This window comes from Oryza brachyantha, chromosome 3 (assembly GCF_000231095.2).
Source record: "Oryza brachyantha chromosome 3, ObraRS2, whole genome shotgun sequence".
Lineage (NCBI taxonomy): Eukaryota > Viridiplantae > Streptophyta > Magnoliopsida > Poales > Poaceae > Oryza > Oryza brachyantha.
Genome location: NC_023165.2, coordinates 14,426,944 through 14,445,484, shown reverse-complemented (window position 1 = coordinate 14,445,484; position 18,541 = coordinate 14,426,944). Strand labels below are relative to the sequence as shown.

Below are 18,541 nucleotides of genomic sequence, written 5' to 3'. Positions count from 1 at the left end.
CTGTGCTTGGAAACTGCACGGGCTCCTCTCACGAGCCTACTCGACGACGTCACATATGCATGCAGAGGGGGTCAAATTTGGCGTTTAATAATTAGCGTAAATGCACAATCATATCTATCTTATTATAGTTACCAAATCCACACCAAATACTGTAGTAAAAAAATTAAGGAGGCGTTTTGTTTGTACAAGGAAAAAAGTCATTAGAAGGCGTTTCGTATGTCTTACCATACAAGTTGGCGTCACACTGAATGAAGGTGCGATACACTTGCACACTGCAACCACCTCCGACTCCTCTTCGTCTTCGTCTTCTCCGTCTAATGATTAAACTATCCTGCTATTGATGAGTGATAGGAATCTTCGAATCCTCGGATTATTCTTTTTTTTTTTTTCCTCTCTACCTCTGACACCGGTACAATAGAGGCTATAAGCTAGTTATAAACATATTTTAAATAGATAAAAGAGGAGAGAGAAGAGAGATAGACTACTAATTTAGAGGTGAGCTACTAATTTATAGCCAGCTGTACACGGACTCTAAGACACAGTGTGTATATGATAAGTAGAACCATGTACTAATATTTTGTAGGTAACTATTGTATGAATTAGTTATTAGATTGACTAGAGAAGAATTGGAGCTACTGTTAAACTTGCTCTAAAGTAAGTAGGATTACTATCTAATCTAATCGCTTCCGGGTGCAAAGATATCAGAAAAGTTTGAAGCTAGGTGGGTAGGTAGTAGGCAAGTGCAAAGAGATGCGGGGCGCCTTTGCAGCGCCGGTCGTCTTGCTCGTCGCCGGCCTCTTCGGGGCGGCGACGGCGAATGTAAGTGGCCGGGCATCCGGGACCGATTGAATCCTTGGTAATCTTGCTGCTGCGAGTTGTGGTGGAGTTCTGAGATGGTGGTGTTCAGGTGGGGGACTCGTGCTCGACGGCGGCGGACTGCGGCGCCGGGCAGTGGTGCTTCGACTGCGAGCCGGAGTTCGCCGGCTCCAGCTGCGTCCGCTCCGCCGCCGCCAATCCCTTCCAACTCGCTGTGAGAGACCTCGCTTCTTGCTCCCTTTTCTTTCTTTCTCTTTTTTTCTTTCCAGTCTGTTGCTGCATCAACGAACGGATGAGTTGTTGGAGTGATGCATGCGTCTGGTTTGGGAATTTTCGATTTTGGTTGCCTCCCTCTCGTGCTTGTGGTTTCTTGGCCTGATAGATCGATCTGCTCCATCTGAAAGACGAACAGATTGGGAAATGAGCAGTTGTTTCACAGACCGGCAAAAATTCGGTTGGCGCTCTGTCAGTGTCAGGGTGTTCAACCTGAGAAAAACCGATGGTTAATACGGTTAGGTATCAACATTATTCCGTTTGTGATGAACTTGTGCGAGCATATTCGTTGGATGCTCTTCACTGCTACAGTTGTTCAAATCCGGCAAGAAATTGACAACTGGTAGTCTAGTATGAATTATTTTTCCCCCAAATTCTCAGATTGTTTAATTCAAACTGTCCATTAGACTGGATTAGTGTTTATTAAAAATGTAGGTTCCGTGAGTCCCATTTGTATTAAGTACTCAAAGGACATCATGCCTGAACTTTGAAACAAGTTCTGTTTGCTGCATCCTGACTAGAGTTTGCTTGTGATCTGTTCTTCAGAACAACTCGTTGCCATTCAACAAGTATGCCTATCTCACGACGCACAATTCTTTTGCGATTGTTGGGGAGCCATCGCACACGGGAGTTCCACGGATCACCTTTGACAACCAGGAGGATACAGTCACTGATCAACTAAAGGTAGCATCTGCATTATCTGTTCTCCATTGTGTCTACATGTCTGACTATGCATCTAGCCATCAGTGGTTCTCAGAAATAGCATACTGTTTTACAGAATGGTGTCCGTGCGCTGATGCTTGATACATACGACTTCAAAGGAGATGTATGGCTGTGCCATTCAAATGGAGGGAAATGCAATGATTTCACTGCATTTGTGAGTGTACTGGATATAGCTGTCTCCCTTGTCTTCGCTGAAAGAGTTTCAGTGCAAAACTGTTTTATCACACTGGCAATTGCAGGAACCTGCACTGGACACATTCAAGGAAATCGAAGCCTTCCTTGGAGCCAATCCATCTGAAATCGTCACGTTGATCCTGGAAGACTACGTGCATGCACCAAATGGCCTGACAAATGTGTTCAAGGCCTCTGGTCTGATGAAGTACTGGTTCCCCGTGTCGAAAATGCCACAGAATGGTAAGGATTGGCCTCTTGTCAGTGAAATGGTTGCGGGGAACGAGCGGCTCCTTGTGTTCACCTCCATCAGGTCAAAGCAGGCCACTGAAGGGATAGCATACCAGTGGAACTTTATGGTTGAGAACAACTGTGAGCCATCACTTCCTCCATATAAAATTCTTTGCCGTCCAACATTCCTGTTGCTTGTAAGGGATTGACATGTCCCTTGATCACAGACGGAGATGATGGTATGGATGCTGGGAAATGCTCAAACCGTGCAGAATCTGCACCTCTGAACGACAAAACCAAGTCACTAGTCCTGGTGAACTACTTCCCATCAGTTCCAGTGAAGATAACTGCATGCCTGCAGCACTCCAAGAGCCTTACTGACATGGTGAACACATGCTATGGCACATCTGGGAATCGATGGGCTAATTTCCTCGCAGTTGATTACTACAAGGTAATTCAGCTTGGTTGTAGTGTATATAGAAGCAGAGTTCAATACTATCTGTTTTGCTACAGTACAAGGTTATGTTGCTGTTACAGATCAACTGATTTCTGTGTGCTGCAAACTGAACTAATCCAGAGAAGTGATGGAGGGGGCGCATTCCAAGCGACAGATTTGCTCAATGGCAGGCTCTTGTGTGGATGCCAGGACATCAAGGCTTGCTCGGTGAGCTAAGACACGCTTATTTCTTCCAAGTGCATGTGTTGATTCTTGATATGATGCTATTTGATCATGAATCGTGACATGACTTTACTTTTTTTTTACCTATTATTTCCAATATTTGCAGGGAGGATCTGGTGTAGTATGCTCTTCATGAGCCCTGTAAATGTAGGATTTGATATGGAATGGCACATACATATAGGACAAGAAGGTTAGCTCATAAAAAAGATCTTTTATGGTCGTGGTTTATTTTATTTTTTGCGGTCGACTGATTTCTCCAAGAAATTCCAGAAACTTGGTGGTGATGTGATGATTTAGAGATTTAGCCTCAAGACAACACTGTAGGGTGCAGATTACCAGACTCAAAAGTGATGGACTGGCCTCTCTTGTGAATATTGGATTCATTCATATAATAAATCTTTATTTAAAGGGGATACATGGAAAAGATGTTATATTTTTGCACATCTGTTGTTGTGAAACAATATTTTTTACATACAAATTATACTTGTAGAATGGAAATACTACTTTATAGTATGGGTGTTGGGTGTTATCCAAAAAATAAAAGTATTCATAAATAGTAAGATTTTTGGGCCACGCCATGATAATATGCCATTTAAAGACACTTTAAGTTCCAACCAAGGTGAAAAGTGCACTGTTTTGATGGCTATTAACAGGTTTCGACGTTCAACATATTTTTTTATATTGTAATGAAATAGTTGTGTTTTTTTTTTTGAAAAAGCAACTCTTAGTTGTAATGGCCTTGTTCATTAAACATGATCAATTAACATATGTAATAGGGCATTATTTTCGGGTCTCCTATGAGCTTATTGGCACCTAGGTAAGGTGTATGTGGGACAACACGCGATGATGAGATAATATCATGTCTTAGAGCGAAGAGATCACATGTGTGCCTTGACGGGAAGGGATAACCAACGATCTGGTTTCAGTGGAGGCGACGCGTGCGATAAAGTCTTTCGGTTAGTTTGATTCGGTTACAACGGAAATTCAACTTTTAGGAAGTCAATACCAAAATTAGTTTGGAAAAAGACAGAAATGAGTATTTTGGCTTTGGTTTTGTTAAAATACAGATTTTTTTTAAAAAAATGACAACACCTCCCCTCTTTTATGTTTTTTTTAGTTCAACGACCGAAACTCACCAAATCATAAATATATTCTCAAACATAGCATTATAATTGCATGGTTGATAGACTTTGTAAACTATTGGGCTTTGATGTACAATTGTTTATATTAGTTTAGTTATTTCGGTTGTTTTGGTTAACCGGTAACTATAACCAAAATTGTTTTGTATTCACTTTTGCACTAGTTTTCCAAAAACATGGTGCCCTGCGCCTGCGCTTTGGCCTCTCCTTCGTCAGTGGATACTTGCCTAGTGACAATCCAACGGGCAAAAAGACTAGGTTAGCTGATGATTTGTCTTAAAACAAGTATAGCCATATGAGAATTGCAGATTACCCGTTGTATATTATACACTTAGTTTTCCAGGCATGAGACCTGTGAGATCGGATTTGGCTATAGAGGGGGATGAATATAGCTAAATTGTAACTATCCCCGAAAAGAATAAAATTCCAATTCGATCACAAAACTCCAAAAATATCTCCATGAAAATAGAAGGACAGGAATGGAGAGATCAAAAATAGAGCAGAAAATATCGACAGGAATTTAAATGCGGAAAGCGTAAAATTTAAATGCGGTAAATAAAATTTCATTTCACAAGTAAACTTCAAATTTCATTTGAAGTTTACAAAGCTTGGTTCACAAGCTTAACAATAATAATTCATGAGAGTTATTGTCACCTCTAGCCAACACAAGCTAAAGTAACAAACCACTCTCGAAAAACATTTTTCATTCCATCATAAAAGTTGCAAATTCAAGCAACCATCTCACCCCTATTTATAGGGCTGATCCTCCATTAGAAAAAGACCAAAATACCCCCAAACTTGGCGGCTACTCTAAGTCTTCACAGTCGTTTGATCTAAAATCGGCGCTCCAGAATAAGCCACGTAGCCCTTTTCTGTTCTGCCACAGGGGATCCGGATGTCACAGAAAATCCACCTTACAGCTGCCTCCGTGCGCGCGTGAAGACGAAGGTCTTGCCACGCGTCGGCCGTAGGCTGGTTTCTCGTGTGCACCGAATATTCCGACCGGGGCCCACCCGTCAGCGGCTGCTGCATCGCACCCGAGACCGAAGCACTAGTTGTTCTCAGTGATTCCCTCTGCATGGCGTGCATGCATCGCCTGGGCCCAGCCGTCAGCGACCACTGGCCCGTCTCCCGAGTGTATGAGCCATGGCGTTGTTGCTTGCCATCCATCCGCAAGCTAGCTCACCGATACATGCACGCATGCAGGTTGACCAAGCCCGAGCAATCCAAGCCAGCCATGCTGCCTTGCACCAACCAACTAGCTAGCCATCCATTCTTTGCACGTACGTATGCATGGAGGCATGTATGTGTGTTCCTCCCCCATCGATTTTCTTCGCGAACATCCGATTGTTCCGCACGATGTTCGTACATTGCGTACGCGTCTATGTCTCACCTTGTAACCCGACGTCCTCGACCGTGCTAGACCATAACTTCCCCTGAGTTTGATCCCGATCTACCGTTGACCAAAGTTGACCCCAAACACCTGCATACAAACAATCCGAACCACCGTTTTGCGAGCACAGATTTCACGACCTGACCCTCGTTATTCAACACACACGCTTTAACCACACTTGCCAATTTTCCATCACAATTAATACAAATCACTCTTGGTTTCACAATCTCCCCCTTGATGGAAACATTGGCAACACTAAAGAAGAATTTTAATAATTTGAAAATTTAAAAGCAAAAGATTTGCCAAAAGTCAAACTTGGTCAAAGAGATCAAAACTCAAAAACCAAGTGACAAATACAGAGAAAAACACTTTTTTTAAAAAAATTTTCTCAAAGAAAGCATATATTTCTCCCCCTTTGACAATGAGGCCATCAAGGTAAAAAGAACATATGCATAGAGATGCAAGATGCACAAAGTAAATGTGTAAGCTTGGGAAGTTATCTAAAAACATCCAAACGAGGTGCATGGTCCACACAAGAGCAAGAAAGTGCCAATATCTAGCTATGTATGCGCAAAAGAAGTATGAATCATGGCATATAGAAGCAAGATTGTATCACAAGCAACAATAAAAGCTTTCAATTGAAATAAGTAGCTTAGTGTGCAATGAAAATTCTAAAAGAGATTTAAGAAGAAGCAATCGACCTCATAAGAATGCAATGAAGACTCCAACTCCACAAAATGCCCATGCCTGACGTGCTAGGTCAAAGTCCATGAAGAATCATACAAGATGTGCTAAGAAAGCACACGTCATCATTTGAAAGCATTTTTTTTCATTCATTTTTTTCTTTTTTTTAAATTGCACACATACATTTTTTTATAGCACAATCGCGATGGTCCTCCTGATTTGATCAACCAGGACATCCAGCTGGAGTTCCTATTATAGGCAGTCTCTATGCTATCTTCGGTACTACTCGCACGTAAACACACTTAGTAGTCCGGACAAGAGCAAAAGATGACATAGATAACATGAAAGATTCAAAACATGGACCATAGCAAAGCTTTCCGATAGCATGTACAGCTATTGCAAAGAAGGAGTAAAGCATGGCATAAGTATGAGAAAGAAGCTTCAATTTAAGCAAACTCTTAGAACAAGCACTTGCACAAGATTTATGTTTAAGTGAAAATTCAAGTTAGGTAAGTTTCAACGCACTTGATTAAACATGGCAAGGTCGTACAAGCTACTAGAGCACATCAAAGCTAGACAAGGAATCAAACTAGCACATATGTAAACCATGCACAACAAAGTGATGTGAAAGAGATAACATGCAAAGCTCACATGCAGGAAGACATGATAGAATGCAAAATAGATATTTGTAAACATGATGCACTATGTACAAATGTTGAGAAAAGCACATAACTCCCCCTCAACTCAAGCCATAGGGATGAATTATCCCTAACTCAGCCCTCAAGAACTCAAACCGAGAACGATCAAGCGGCTTGGTCAAGATATCAGCAAGTTGCCTTTCTGATTCAACAAACTCTAGCACAATGGTACCTTTCTCGACATTATCTCGGAGAAAATGGTACCGAATTTCAATGTGCTTGCTCCTCGAATGTTGAACAGGATTTTTTGCAATGTTAATGGCACTAGTGTTATCACAAAGCAGAGGAACACTCGAGAAAGACAGCCCATAATCTCGTAAAGTTGAGATCATCCAAAGCGCTTGACTGCATGCACTGGAAGCAGCCACATATTCGGCCTCAGCATTAGATTGCGCAACGGATGATTGTTTACGAGACGACCAGGAAACCAAAGAAGTCCCTAAGAAATGGCAAGAACCAGAAGTGCTTTTTCGATAGATTTTGCAGCCAGCAAAGTCAGAATCAGAAAACGCTCGAATAGACAAGATAGAAGAACAAGAGTACCAGAGTCCATATTCGAGTGTCAACTTGATGTAGCGAAGAATGTGCTTGACGGCTTGTTGATGAGAAGTCCTTGGAGAATCCTGGAATCGCGCACAGAGGCATACAGCAAAGTGTATGTTTGGTCTTGACGCGGTCAGGTAGAGGAGGGAGCCGATCATGCGTCGGTACTCACGCTGGTCAACTGCTTTCCCATCCTCATCTGGTCCAAGAGTAGCAGTTGTGGCCATGGGAGTGGCGATCGGCTTGCAGTCCGCCATGTCAAACTTCTTCAGGAGATCTTTAGAGTACTTGGTTTGGTGCACAAAGATGCCTTCCTCAGTTTGCTTGATTTGAAGTCCAAGTGAGTAGGTCAGCTCACCCATCATGCTCATCTCAAACTCCCTGCTCATAGTTTCTGAAAACTTGGCCACAAGATGGTGAGAAGAGCCACAAAAAATGATGTCATCAACATATATCTGAACAAGAAGGAAATCAATGCCATCTCTGAGTGTAAAAAGAGTTTTGTCAACCTTTCCCATTTCAAAGCCATTTGAAAGCAAGAAATCTTTCAGCCTTTCATACCAAGCACGTGGTGCTTATTTCAAACCATACAAAGCTTTGTCAAGTTTAAAAACATGGTTAGGAAATTTTGGGTTTTCAAAACCAGGGGGCTGTTTGACATAAACCTCTTCTTCAATAACACCATTTAAGAAAGCACTTTTGACATTCATTTGAAAAAGTTTGAAACCTTTAGAAGAAGCAAAAGCCAAAAGAATTCGGATAGCTTCTAACCTAGTAACTGGTGCGAAAGTTTCCTCAAAGTCCAAGCCTTCGACTTGAGAAAAACCTTGTGCAACCAGTCTGGCTTTGTTTCTAACTATGGTTCCATCCTCCCCTTGTTTGTTTTTGAAAACCCATTTTGTGCCTATGACATTGTGCCCTATGGGAGGTTCAACAAGACACCAAACATTGTTTCTCTCAAAATTTTCCAACTCCTCATGCATGGCATTGACCCAATTCTCATTAGTTAAAGCGTGACAGACATTTTTGGGCTCAAAAGAAGCAACAAAAGCAGAATTAGCAATTTCATAGGATCAATTTCTAGATACCCTCTCATCCAGGCTTCCGATCATCATGTGAGGCGGATGTCGATTCTAGATATGCCGGGGAGCCGTTGGTCCTGAAGTGCCACCATTCATCTCCGTATGATCAACTGATGATGAAGATGTTGCAGTTGCGTCTGCCAGAGGTGAAGTAGTGGTAGGAACTCCATCATCTTGCTCAAGTGCCACCTCACGAGCTGGAGGTGAGCGATGAAGATCATCATCATCCTCATCGGACTCCTCTTCTATAAACAAAGTCTCTGAAACAACTGGAGTCCCAGAAATACCTGGTCTAGCACCAGGGCTAGCCTCATCAAAAGAAACCTCACAGGTCTCCACAATTTTGTTAGTTTCAAGAATGAGAATTTTATAAGCGCGTAAATGATCAGCATAGCCAAGAAACACACCATCAGAAGAGCGAGAGTCAAACTTGTCCAAATTACCAGGCTTAAGAACAAAACACTTGCAACCAAAGACTCGAAAGTGAGAAACACTAGGTCGGCGACCAAAACGCAGTTCATATGGAGTCTTGTGCAAGGAAGTTCTTAAGAAGACCCGATTTGAAATGAAGCAAGCAGCCGAAATTGCTTCGGTCCAAAACCTTCTTGGAGGAGAGTACTCATCGAGCATGGTACGCGCCATTTCCACAAGTGTGCGGTTCTTTCTCTCAACCACACCATTCTATTGTGGAACATATGGCGACGAAAATTGATGCTCAATACCAGAAGAATCACAGAAGGTTTCAAAAGAATCATTCTTGAATTCCAACCCATTGTCACTGCGAATTGCTCTTAGGGCTCCAGGAAATTCAATGGCCAAGCGACGAGTAAGATCACAAAAGAAGCCAAAAGTTTCACTCTTTAATTCCAAGAGAAAGACCCAAGAGTATCGAGAGTAGTCATCCACAATGACAAGAACATACCACTTCCCACCCACTGACTGAACCCGAGCAGGACCAACTGTATCCATGTGAAGCAGCTGTCCGGGTCCATCTGTCATGACCCAAGTCACTGGTGGATGTGAAGTAGCAGTCATTTTGCCATGACGACAAGGAGCACATACCAAATCCTTAGAAGCTTTCAGTTTTGGCAAACCACGAATCAAATCCATGCCACTCAAACAAGACAAGTGATCAAAACCAATGTGTCCAAGTCGTCGGTGCCAGAAAAATAGATCAGAAGAGCTAGATGCAATGAGACATCGAGAAGGACCAAAAGAGTGATCAAAATCAGCAAAGTAAACTCGGCCGACTCGAGAAATCTCAAAGACATGAGACCCACAAGAATCAAGCACTTTAGAATCATTCTTTTTGAAACTGACTTCTAGATCAACATCACAGAGCTGAGAAACAGAAAGCAGATTGTATTTGAGTTTGCTTACCAAAGCCACATCATTCAGTGTGAATTTTTCATTTACTTTGACTGTTTCCTTGCCAATCACAGATCCACAGCTTGCATCCCCAAAAGTGATCGTCTCATCACCGGATGCGCGAGTGAGAGAAGTAAAACATTTGGCATCACCTGTCATGTGACGAGAACATCCAGAATCTACAAGCCAAGAGTTACTTCTCCCACCTTGAAGGACGTAATGCAAAGAAAAATCAGACCTCGAGAAATCAGTACTGGGGTTAGTGAGAAGGGACTTAGGAATCCAGTACTGATTCACTCGAGGGGTAGAGGTACTGTTAGAGTTCACCAAAATTTTACGCACATGCTGATCCCACCTGTTCTGCCCCAACCCCGCCAAGTCATGTCGAGGGTGCATATCTCGACAAGGAAAGCGAGATACACCACTTGAACGACAATGACAAGCGCACTCAAACCTCTCAGGGACTCTAGGCTGACTACGCAGGGCTCTCAAAGTCCTAAGATGCTCTTGTCGCTCTTTCTTGGCCTTTCTAAAGCAGAACCTAACCAAATGACCAGACTTATTGCAAAAGGTGCATTCATATTTGGTTTTCTCTACAGACTTGTGTACCTTGGTAGGTATGGGATTTTTCTTGAGTTGTTAGCTTTGGCTCCTTAGGTTTAGACTCTGCTGATTCTAGAGAGATAGGCTTAGGTTCTTTTTCAGCTTCTACAAACTTAGTCACTTTCTCAGCTTCTGTAGGCTTGGGTATACTAGAGCTAGAGCTATCTAAGAAGCCAGCTGACTTGAAAACAGTAGGTTTTTTAGCTAACTCTATAACACCACCCTGAAAGCCAAGAATCTCATGTCCACCTATCCTCAAAGACTCAGCAAAATCATAACTTATACCTTGGATGAACTTGCTCACCTTGGATTGGTCTAGGATCATATTGAGCTTTTTCTTTCCCTGGGCAAATTTTTCTAAAGATTGCTGCAAGTAGATTTTCTCTCTCTCTAGGATACCTAGGGACTCATCTTTCCTGACACACTCTTTCTTAGCAGCTACCAGATCATGCTCTAGAATGGCTAGCTGCTCCTCCTTTTTAGCACATTCTTTCTTAACAGAACTAAGATCTTGTCTAAGAGAGATGCAAGAAGCACAAGAAGCATGAGACTCAACAGCACTCTTAATGTCTTTTAGCTCAGCTTCTAAATTAGCACAATTTGAGCAACAAGTTTCAATAGAAGTTTTAGTTGTCATGAGCTCTGGCAAATTGTTCCTAATCTTAAGGAAACCAAATTTCTTTTTAAGTTCATGCAAGATTTTGACAAATTTCACAATTCCTAGACTTATCATGATCAAGCTTTTTTTTCACTTCTTTTAGCTTAATTTCAAGCAAACCAATATCGAGTTTCAATTCATAGCATTTTGAGCAAGCATTTTTAACACTAGCAGTTATCCCAGCTCCTAAAGCACAAGAATCATTTCTAGACTTGAGAAGAGCAATTTCAGCAAGATAGGTTTTGCAAGAAGAACACTCATCATCTTCAGGTATCATGGACCGAAGCCTAGCAATTTCTACTAATATATCATCTTTTTTAGATTTTAGTTTCACAATTTTAGTACCACATAGCTTGTATTTTTCAGTGAGAGTAGTCATCAACCTAGCCATTCTTTCTCTACTAATGCCATCCTCATCCAAGTCAACACTCGAATAATTCTCATCACAAGGCAATTCATTCATATCATTTTCAGAATCATCGAGGGAGAGGGCATCATAGGGTCGTACCTTAGAATGTTCGGTTGAGTCATCTATGTTCTCAAGTGCCATGAGACACATGTCGATGAGGTAGTCGTCGGTGTAGCAACACATGCCAACGAACTCCTTGTCCTTCTTAGACTTGTCACGGTCATTGTCGGAGTCCGAGTCGACGTCGCTGAGCTGCACCTCCTCGAGCGCGGCAAGTACCTTGTGGATCACCTTCCGCAATCCTTCCTTCCGGCTCCCACGTGCTCGGCCCTCAGGCCGTTTGGACGTATTCTCGCCTTTCTTCTTCAGTTTTGGACAATTAGCACGAATGTGATTTGGTTCTCCACACTCAAAGCATGTAAATGATTTTGTGGATTTAACTCCTTTCCTCTCTCTCACATTGTTGTAAGCCTTAGTAAATTTATTAGCAAAAAGAGCCAAATCATCTTCAGAAAATTTTTCCAACTATTCATCGGAGATGGAGTGTAATGCAGAAAGGGAGATGCCACCACACACCAAAGCAGTTTCATTAGCACAAGCGCTACAAGAGGGCTCAGCTACAAGTACCATCGAGTGCTTTTGCCCTTTGCGATGGAAAATTTCCATCTCGTGGGTTTTTAGCTTAGAGTAAAGCATTTCCACGGTGAGAAAACTCAAAGGTGCACTTTTTGTGATGGATGTAACTTTCATAGCCCAAAGTCCAAGATCGAGATTGTTGAGTAGGTGTCGAGCCTTTGCATTTTCTTCAAGCTCAAGACCGACAGACCTCATGTTTGAAATAATTTTCTCAAATCTCTTAAAGTACTCATCAATAGATTCTCCAGGGTTCATCTCAAATCGCTGGTATTTCCTCTCGAATTGGTTTTGACGAACCAATTTAATCTCCTTGCTTCCTTCACGGAAGGAGCATAGATTTTTCCAGATTTCGTTAGCAGTCTTGAGGTGGTTCAATCTGCTGAACTCCCCAGACCCTAACCCAGCAAGAAGTGCATTTCAAGCTCGATAATTTGCCTCCCATTTTGCAACGACGTCTGCCGTGAGATTTGAGGTATCCTTGGATATTTGGTAGGCAGTGGTAACACTTTGACATTCCTTCAACCCTAACCCCTGGAGGTAAGATTCTATTCGAGCCTTCCATAACATAAAATCTGAGCCACCATCGAAAACGAACGGCTTCGTTGAGTACTTCTCCATAGCCTAAGTACAGTTCGTTGCCACGGTTAAGTTACAACGAACTATAACCGGGCTCTGATACCAATTGTGAGATCGGATTTGGCTATAGAGGGGGGGTGAATATAGCTAAATTGTAACTATCCCCAAAAAGAATAAAATTCCAATTCAATCGCAAAACTCCAAAAATATCTCCGTGAAAATAGAAAGACAGGAATGGAGATATCAAAAATAGAGCAGGAAATATCGACAAGAATTTAAAAGCGGAAAGCGTAAAAGTTAAATGCGGTAAATGAAATTTCATTTCACAAGTAAACTTCAAATTTCATTTAAAGTTTACAAAGCTTGGTTCACAAGCTTAACAATAACAATTCACGAGAGTTATTGTCACATCTAGCCAACACAGGCTAGAGTAACAAACCACTCTCGAAAAACATTTTTCATTCCATCACAAAAGTTGCAAACTCAAGCAACCATCTCACCCCTATTTATAGGGCTGATCCTCCATTGGAAAAAGACCAAAATACCCCCAAAACTTGGCGGCTAATCTAAGTCTTCATAGCCGTTTGATCTAAAATCGGCGCTCCATAATAAGCCACGTAGCCTTTTTTGTTCTGCCACAGGGGATCCGAATGTCACAGAAAATCCACCTTACAGCTCCCTCCCGTGCGCGCGTGAAGATGAAGGTCTTGCCACGCGTCGGCCGCAGGCTGGTTTCTCGTGTGCACCGAATATTCCGACCGGGGCCCACCAGTCAGCGGCTGCTGCATCGCACCCGAGACTGAAGCACTGGTTGCTCTCAGTGATTCCCTCTGCATGGCGTGCATGCATCGCCTGAGCCCAGCGCGACCACTGGCCCGTCTCTCGAGTGCATGCGCCATGGCATTGTTGCTTGCCATCCATCCGCAAGCTAGCTCACCGATACATGCACGCATGCAGGTTGACCAAGCCCGAGCAATCCAAGCCAGCCATGCTGCCTTGCACCAACCAACTAGCTAGCCATCCATTCTTTGCACGTACGTATGCATGCAGGCATGTATGTGTGTTCCTCCCGTCGATTTTCTTCACGAATATCCGATTGTTCCGCACGATGTTCGTTCATTGCGTACGCGTCTGTGTCCCACCTTGTCACCCGATGTCCTCGACCATGCTAGACCATAACTTTCCCTGAGTTTGATCCCGATCTGCCGTTGACCAAGGTTGACCCCAAACACCTACATACAAACAATCCGAACCACCGTTTTACGGGCACAGATTTCACGACCTGACCCTCGTTAGTCAACACACACGCTTTAACCACACTTGCCAATTTTTCATCACAATTAATACAAACCACTCTTGGTTTCACAGGACCCTTAATCACTTGTCTGGACATGATTAATGCCAGATTGAATTGAAATTGTCAAATTCAGGACAGAGTGTTTCCTTGCAGTTTCATTTGAACAGTGCAACCATTGCTTTCTAAATTACTAAATAGTTTTTTTAAAAAAAACTTTGTGTATAGAACTTTAATAAAAAAACCATTTTTCATGTTTAATGTAGTTAATATTTAATTAAATATATGCTAATGACCTATTTTGTTGGCGTGCGGCTAATAAACCGAGCATATAAGCAGAATCGAACACTACCTCAGTTTAACTTCGGGTGTAGCCTTAGTGAACTGACGATTACAAAACTTTCTGGCCCACACTAACCTGTTGTCAACAAGGTCAGTTTTATTTCCAACAAGGACGATGAGCACATCGCCACCTCGTTGCGTGTTTACCTCGTCAATCCATTTCGATGTACTCAAAAAATACCCCCTGTCTGAAAACAAGGACGATACGAGGTTACATATCAAGTACTACTAGTTCAATTTTCGAAAAAAAAAAACTACTAGTTCAGTGATTTGATTAAACTATCTGATGAAGTTTGTGTTACTAATTGTTTATGTTTATTGGCAAAGATCTACATTTTAAAGCTTAAAATTATTTGGATAGGTCCCAATTAGTGACAGAAGAAAGTCCGGTTTCGGTTCACTTGCTTCGGTTTCCGACAGTGCTGCCGCCATGGTAGGTCATTGCCGCTGTCTGTACACTTACGTCTTCAACTCCATGTGCATTCGGCACGGAGGGTGCCTTCGTTCGGCGGAGGACGGCAACAGGGAGGAGAATTTGACATCGTTTCCTATGTCTACCTGTCTAATTTGGTTTAACAACTTCTCGACGAATTAACAGCCATGAAACTCCGAAAATCATCGGCTATCGACGATGACACGTGATATTGCTGCTATGGAAACGGAATTACACTTTAAGTTGTATTTTTCTGCCCAAAAAATCAAACCGTGAAGTCAATGGGTGGTTGCATAATACCTGAAGCAGAATTTCAGTTTGCGTTTCTTTGACTGGAAGAGAGATTACACAGAAAGTTTTTTCCAAAAGAAAAAAAAAATCAAACTGTGAAATCAATGGGTTTGTGCCCCATTGTGCTCGTGCTTATGCTTACAAACCAAAATTTAAATTTAAAACTTAATTAAAATTGACAGCGATGTTTTATTTCAGTCCAATTTATTCTCTAGCATTCTCCACTGAAAGCATGTATAAGAATTTTAACTGAAAGTACCTATAAAAGTTTAATCATGAGTAAGTTACCTTATTAGTTGGAGTATTTAACCAAAATTATATCTGAAGAACAAAGAAAAAAATATTAATCGCCGTTGCCGGGGATCGAACCCGGGTCACCCGCGTGACAGGCGGGAATACTCACCACTATACTACAACGACTTGCGTGCTTTTAGGATAAGTTACGTTCTATACCACGGTTTACAGTATTAAATACAATGGCGTCAGCTCAATTTTTCATTCTCCTCGCTGATAGTAAACATCTCCGTGCTGTTGTGCCTAATTAATACTCCCTCCATATTTTTTTTAATATGACATCATTAACTTTTAAATCTACATTTAACTATTCATCTTATTTAAAATTTATATTTAAATATACAAAATTATAAAGCATACTTAAAGTTCTAATAATAATAAATCAATATTATAATAAAATAATTAATAATTATATAATTTTTTGAAGAAGACCAAAGGTCAAAGCTCCTCGCTGATAGTAAACATCTCCGTGCTGTTGTGCCTAATTAATACTCCCTCTATATTTTTTTAATATGACGTCATTAACTTTTAAATCTACATTTAACCATTCATCTTATTTAAAATGTATATTTAAATATACAAAATTATAAAGCATACTTAAAGTTCCAATAATAATAAAATAATATTATAATAAAATAATTAATAATTATATAATTTTTTAAAGAAGACCAAAGGTCAAACATAAACTTAAAGGTCAATGACGTCATATAAAAAAATATGGAGGGAGTATCTCCTGTGTTCATTTTGAGTCATGTTTACAAATTTTGAATCAACTGCCAAGTCTATCAGGCAAAGGTGCCAGATAAAGGGTAGGACTTTTTAATTATTTTTGCTACCGAACGTACCCCTCATAAAGCATGTATGAAAAGGCAGTGACTTCTGTCTATTGGTTGATTAAAGGCAAATTGTATATTGAAAAATAATAAATAATTTTAAATAAAACTTTTATTCCGCTTCCGTTTCATTTCGTAAGACTTTTTAGACTTGTCTAAATTCATCAATTAATAAATGTATATGATTTATAGGTGTGTCTAGATTCATTAGCATCTATATGAATCTAGGCAACGCTCAAAAATCTTACATTATGAAACGGATGGAGTATCTTAACGATCTAAAAGTCAAGGCTAAAAAATAAACTTTAGGAGAGAACCCAAAATCAACTCTACATTTAAGGTTAAAATTTCACAAGTAAAAAGACGAGACTATATATGTATAAACAAAGCACATTCCTAATTAGTTATACAAATAGACAAAAGAGTTGAACTATATGCTACTTGATTTTGAACCAGCTGCATGTAAAATAATCCAAGAGGCTGCCCATGGAAAGAGCTCCTCTCATTTAAGTTAGAGAAAAATGATGGCCGATAGTGGACCCCACCGCTCATGGACCACATGTCAGCTGCTCTAATTTAAGTCAGAGGAGTTCTGCTACCCATGGTGGTCCACCTTGTTGAACATGCATGCCACTACTCTTAGTCTCATCGCTATTGTCCTTCTCGTGGGAGTCTAGAAATGACAATGACCCGTCATTAAAAAAAGTGTTCATCATTAATGTACCACAACTCATCCCTGGGACAAGGCAACGTTACTCTTGGTTTGTTCCCCTGCTAATGCCTCATGGTAGGCCAAGAAAACCAGCCATGTCTTCCTACTTGTTCCTTTGAATATATCTTTTTTTTTTTGGTTGTCTCATCGGATTTGGTACACTTAATTACTTTGGAGTATCTTGAATCAGTCAGATCTCATGTCACTTAGCTCCCACCTAAGTGAAGAGAACTCTGACATCCCTCTTCTCCTTTGGATCAGGAAATGATCTTTCTAATTCTAGCACTTCTATAATACCTTTGTTTTAAAATAATTTAACTTATAGAGTTTAAGTTTGTCCTACTATAATTCTATTTGTACTTTCCAAAATACTCTCGGTCCATAATGTTATAAAATTGGTATCGATAAAGCATCGATAGACAAACACATAAGAACATGAGATATCCAAACATGATAATGGTACAGAGGCACGATGTTTGGTAATGGAGTTAAGTCATAGCCTACATTTTTGGAACCCTAATTACATATGCTTCTCGTAGATCTAGCATAATTATAACATATCAAGGTATCAACTATTCTCAACCGGCTACGCTCCTGTCCTATTGTTCCCTCGTCTATGCTATAGTTACTACCATACGATGACAAACCAAGTTTTTGCTCTAAGATGCAAATCAAGAAATGGTTTCCCTCAAAATGTTTTTTCACCTCTTAACTACCCACTCGTCGGTATTGTTTCTTTATTAATAAGGAATATTCTAATTAATAAGAACTATTTTGGCCTTTTATTTTCCTCCTTACACATCTTGCTTTTTTTTTTGGTCTAGGGGACAAAGGAAGTGGACTAATAATAGACCATTAGTATATTAATTGGCTTCAAGTACTGTTTACTCATGTAATGATTACTTTATCCACCAATCTAGACTTTTAGTTTTGCTCCAGCAATAAAAACAATACCACAACACAAAGACAATGTTGAAAGAGTAAGAGCACGTACATCGTCTAGACAGCTATCGTCTTTGGGTGTGTTTGATTACTCGTATCGTCTTAGCCTGGTTTATCTCTCTTATGCAGGTTGAGTGTAGCATGGTTGTGAGGATGTATATATAGTTGTTTGGTTGTTCGTATCAGTATAGCTTGGCTGACATAGGATTATGTTTAGTTATTTGTATCGGATATACGGTTAAGTAGAGAGGTTGTTTAGTTGGCTACCATTTGCATGTGTAACTATGTATACTACTGGTTAAGATGATCAATTTATGAAGAAAAATTTCTATCATAGACAAAATTACATATATGAAAATGGTATTAATGGACATGTCATTTAATTAAATCTATGTATTTTTTTATAATTTACACGGTCAAATTCAAATGGTAAAATTAACTAGAAAAATCGATGTAGCATTGTTCACAGTGTACTACATACATGCAACATAATATTTTTAAACAACAAACTGACGCTAAAACAAAAAAAAAAAAAGAGAAAAAGCGATGTTGAAGCGCAACAGCAACAGCTGCGTCAGAGACGAGCCAGGAGCTGAGCTCGGAGTCGGCGAAGCTCGGCGACGGCAACGACGGTCGCGCGTGCGTGTGGGGAGCTCGACCTGCGTCCACCGGCATCAAGCGACGGTGACGGTGGATCTAGGCGCATCGGAGGTGGATA

The 18,541-nt window shown here is 40.8% G+C and overlaps 1 protein-coding gene and 1 non-coding gene across 2 annotated transcripts; one reads left to right on the top strand and one right to left on the bottom strand.

Annotated features, from left to right (window-relative positions):
- The first annotated feature begins 687 nt into the window (after positions 1 to 687).
- On the top strand, positions 688 to 3,479 carry LOC102721909 (PI-PLC X domain-containing protein At5g67130). The gene is made up of 8 exons (XM_006650133.3): positions 688 to 819; positions 908 to 1,030; positions 1,636 to 1,773; positions 1,868 to 1,966; positions 2,052 to 2,355; positions 2,442 to 2,665; positions 2,792 to 2,878; positions 3,000 to 3,479. Exons 1-8 carry the CDS (start codon positions 751 to 753, stop codon positions 3,027 to 3,029), a joined length of 1,074 nt encoding a protein of 357 aa, XP_006650196.1. The 5' UTR covers positions 688 to 750; the 3' UTR covers positions 3,030 to 3,479.
- An 11,911-nt stretch (positions 3,480 to 15,390) lies between these two features.
- Positions 15,391 to 15,462, bottom strand: TRNAD-GUC. The gene has a single exon. It is a non-coding gene; the product is annotated as a tRNA-Asp (tRNA).
- Positions 15,463 to 18,541: the final 3,079 nt, after the last annotated feature.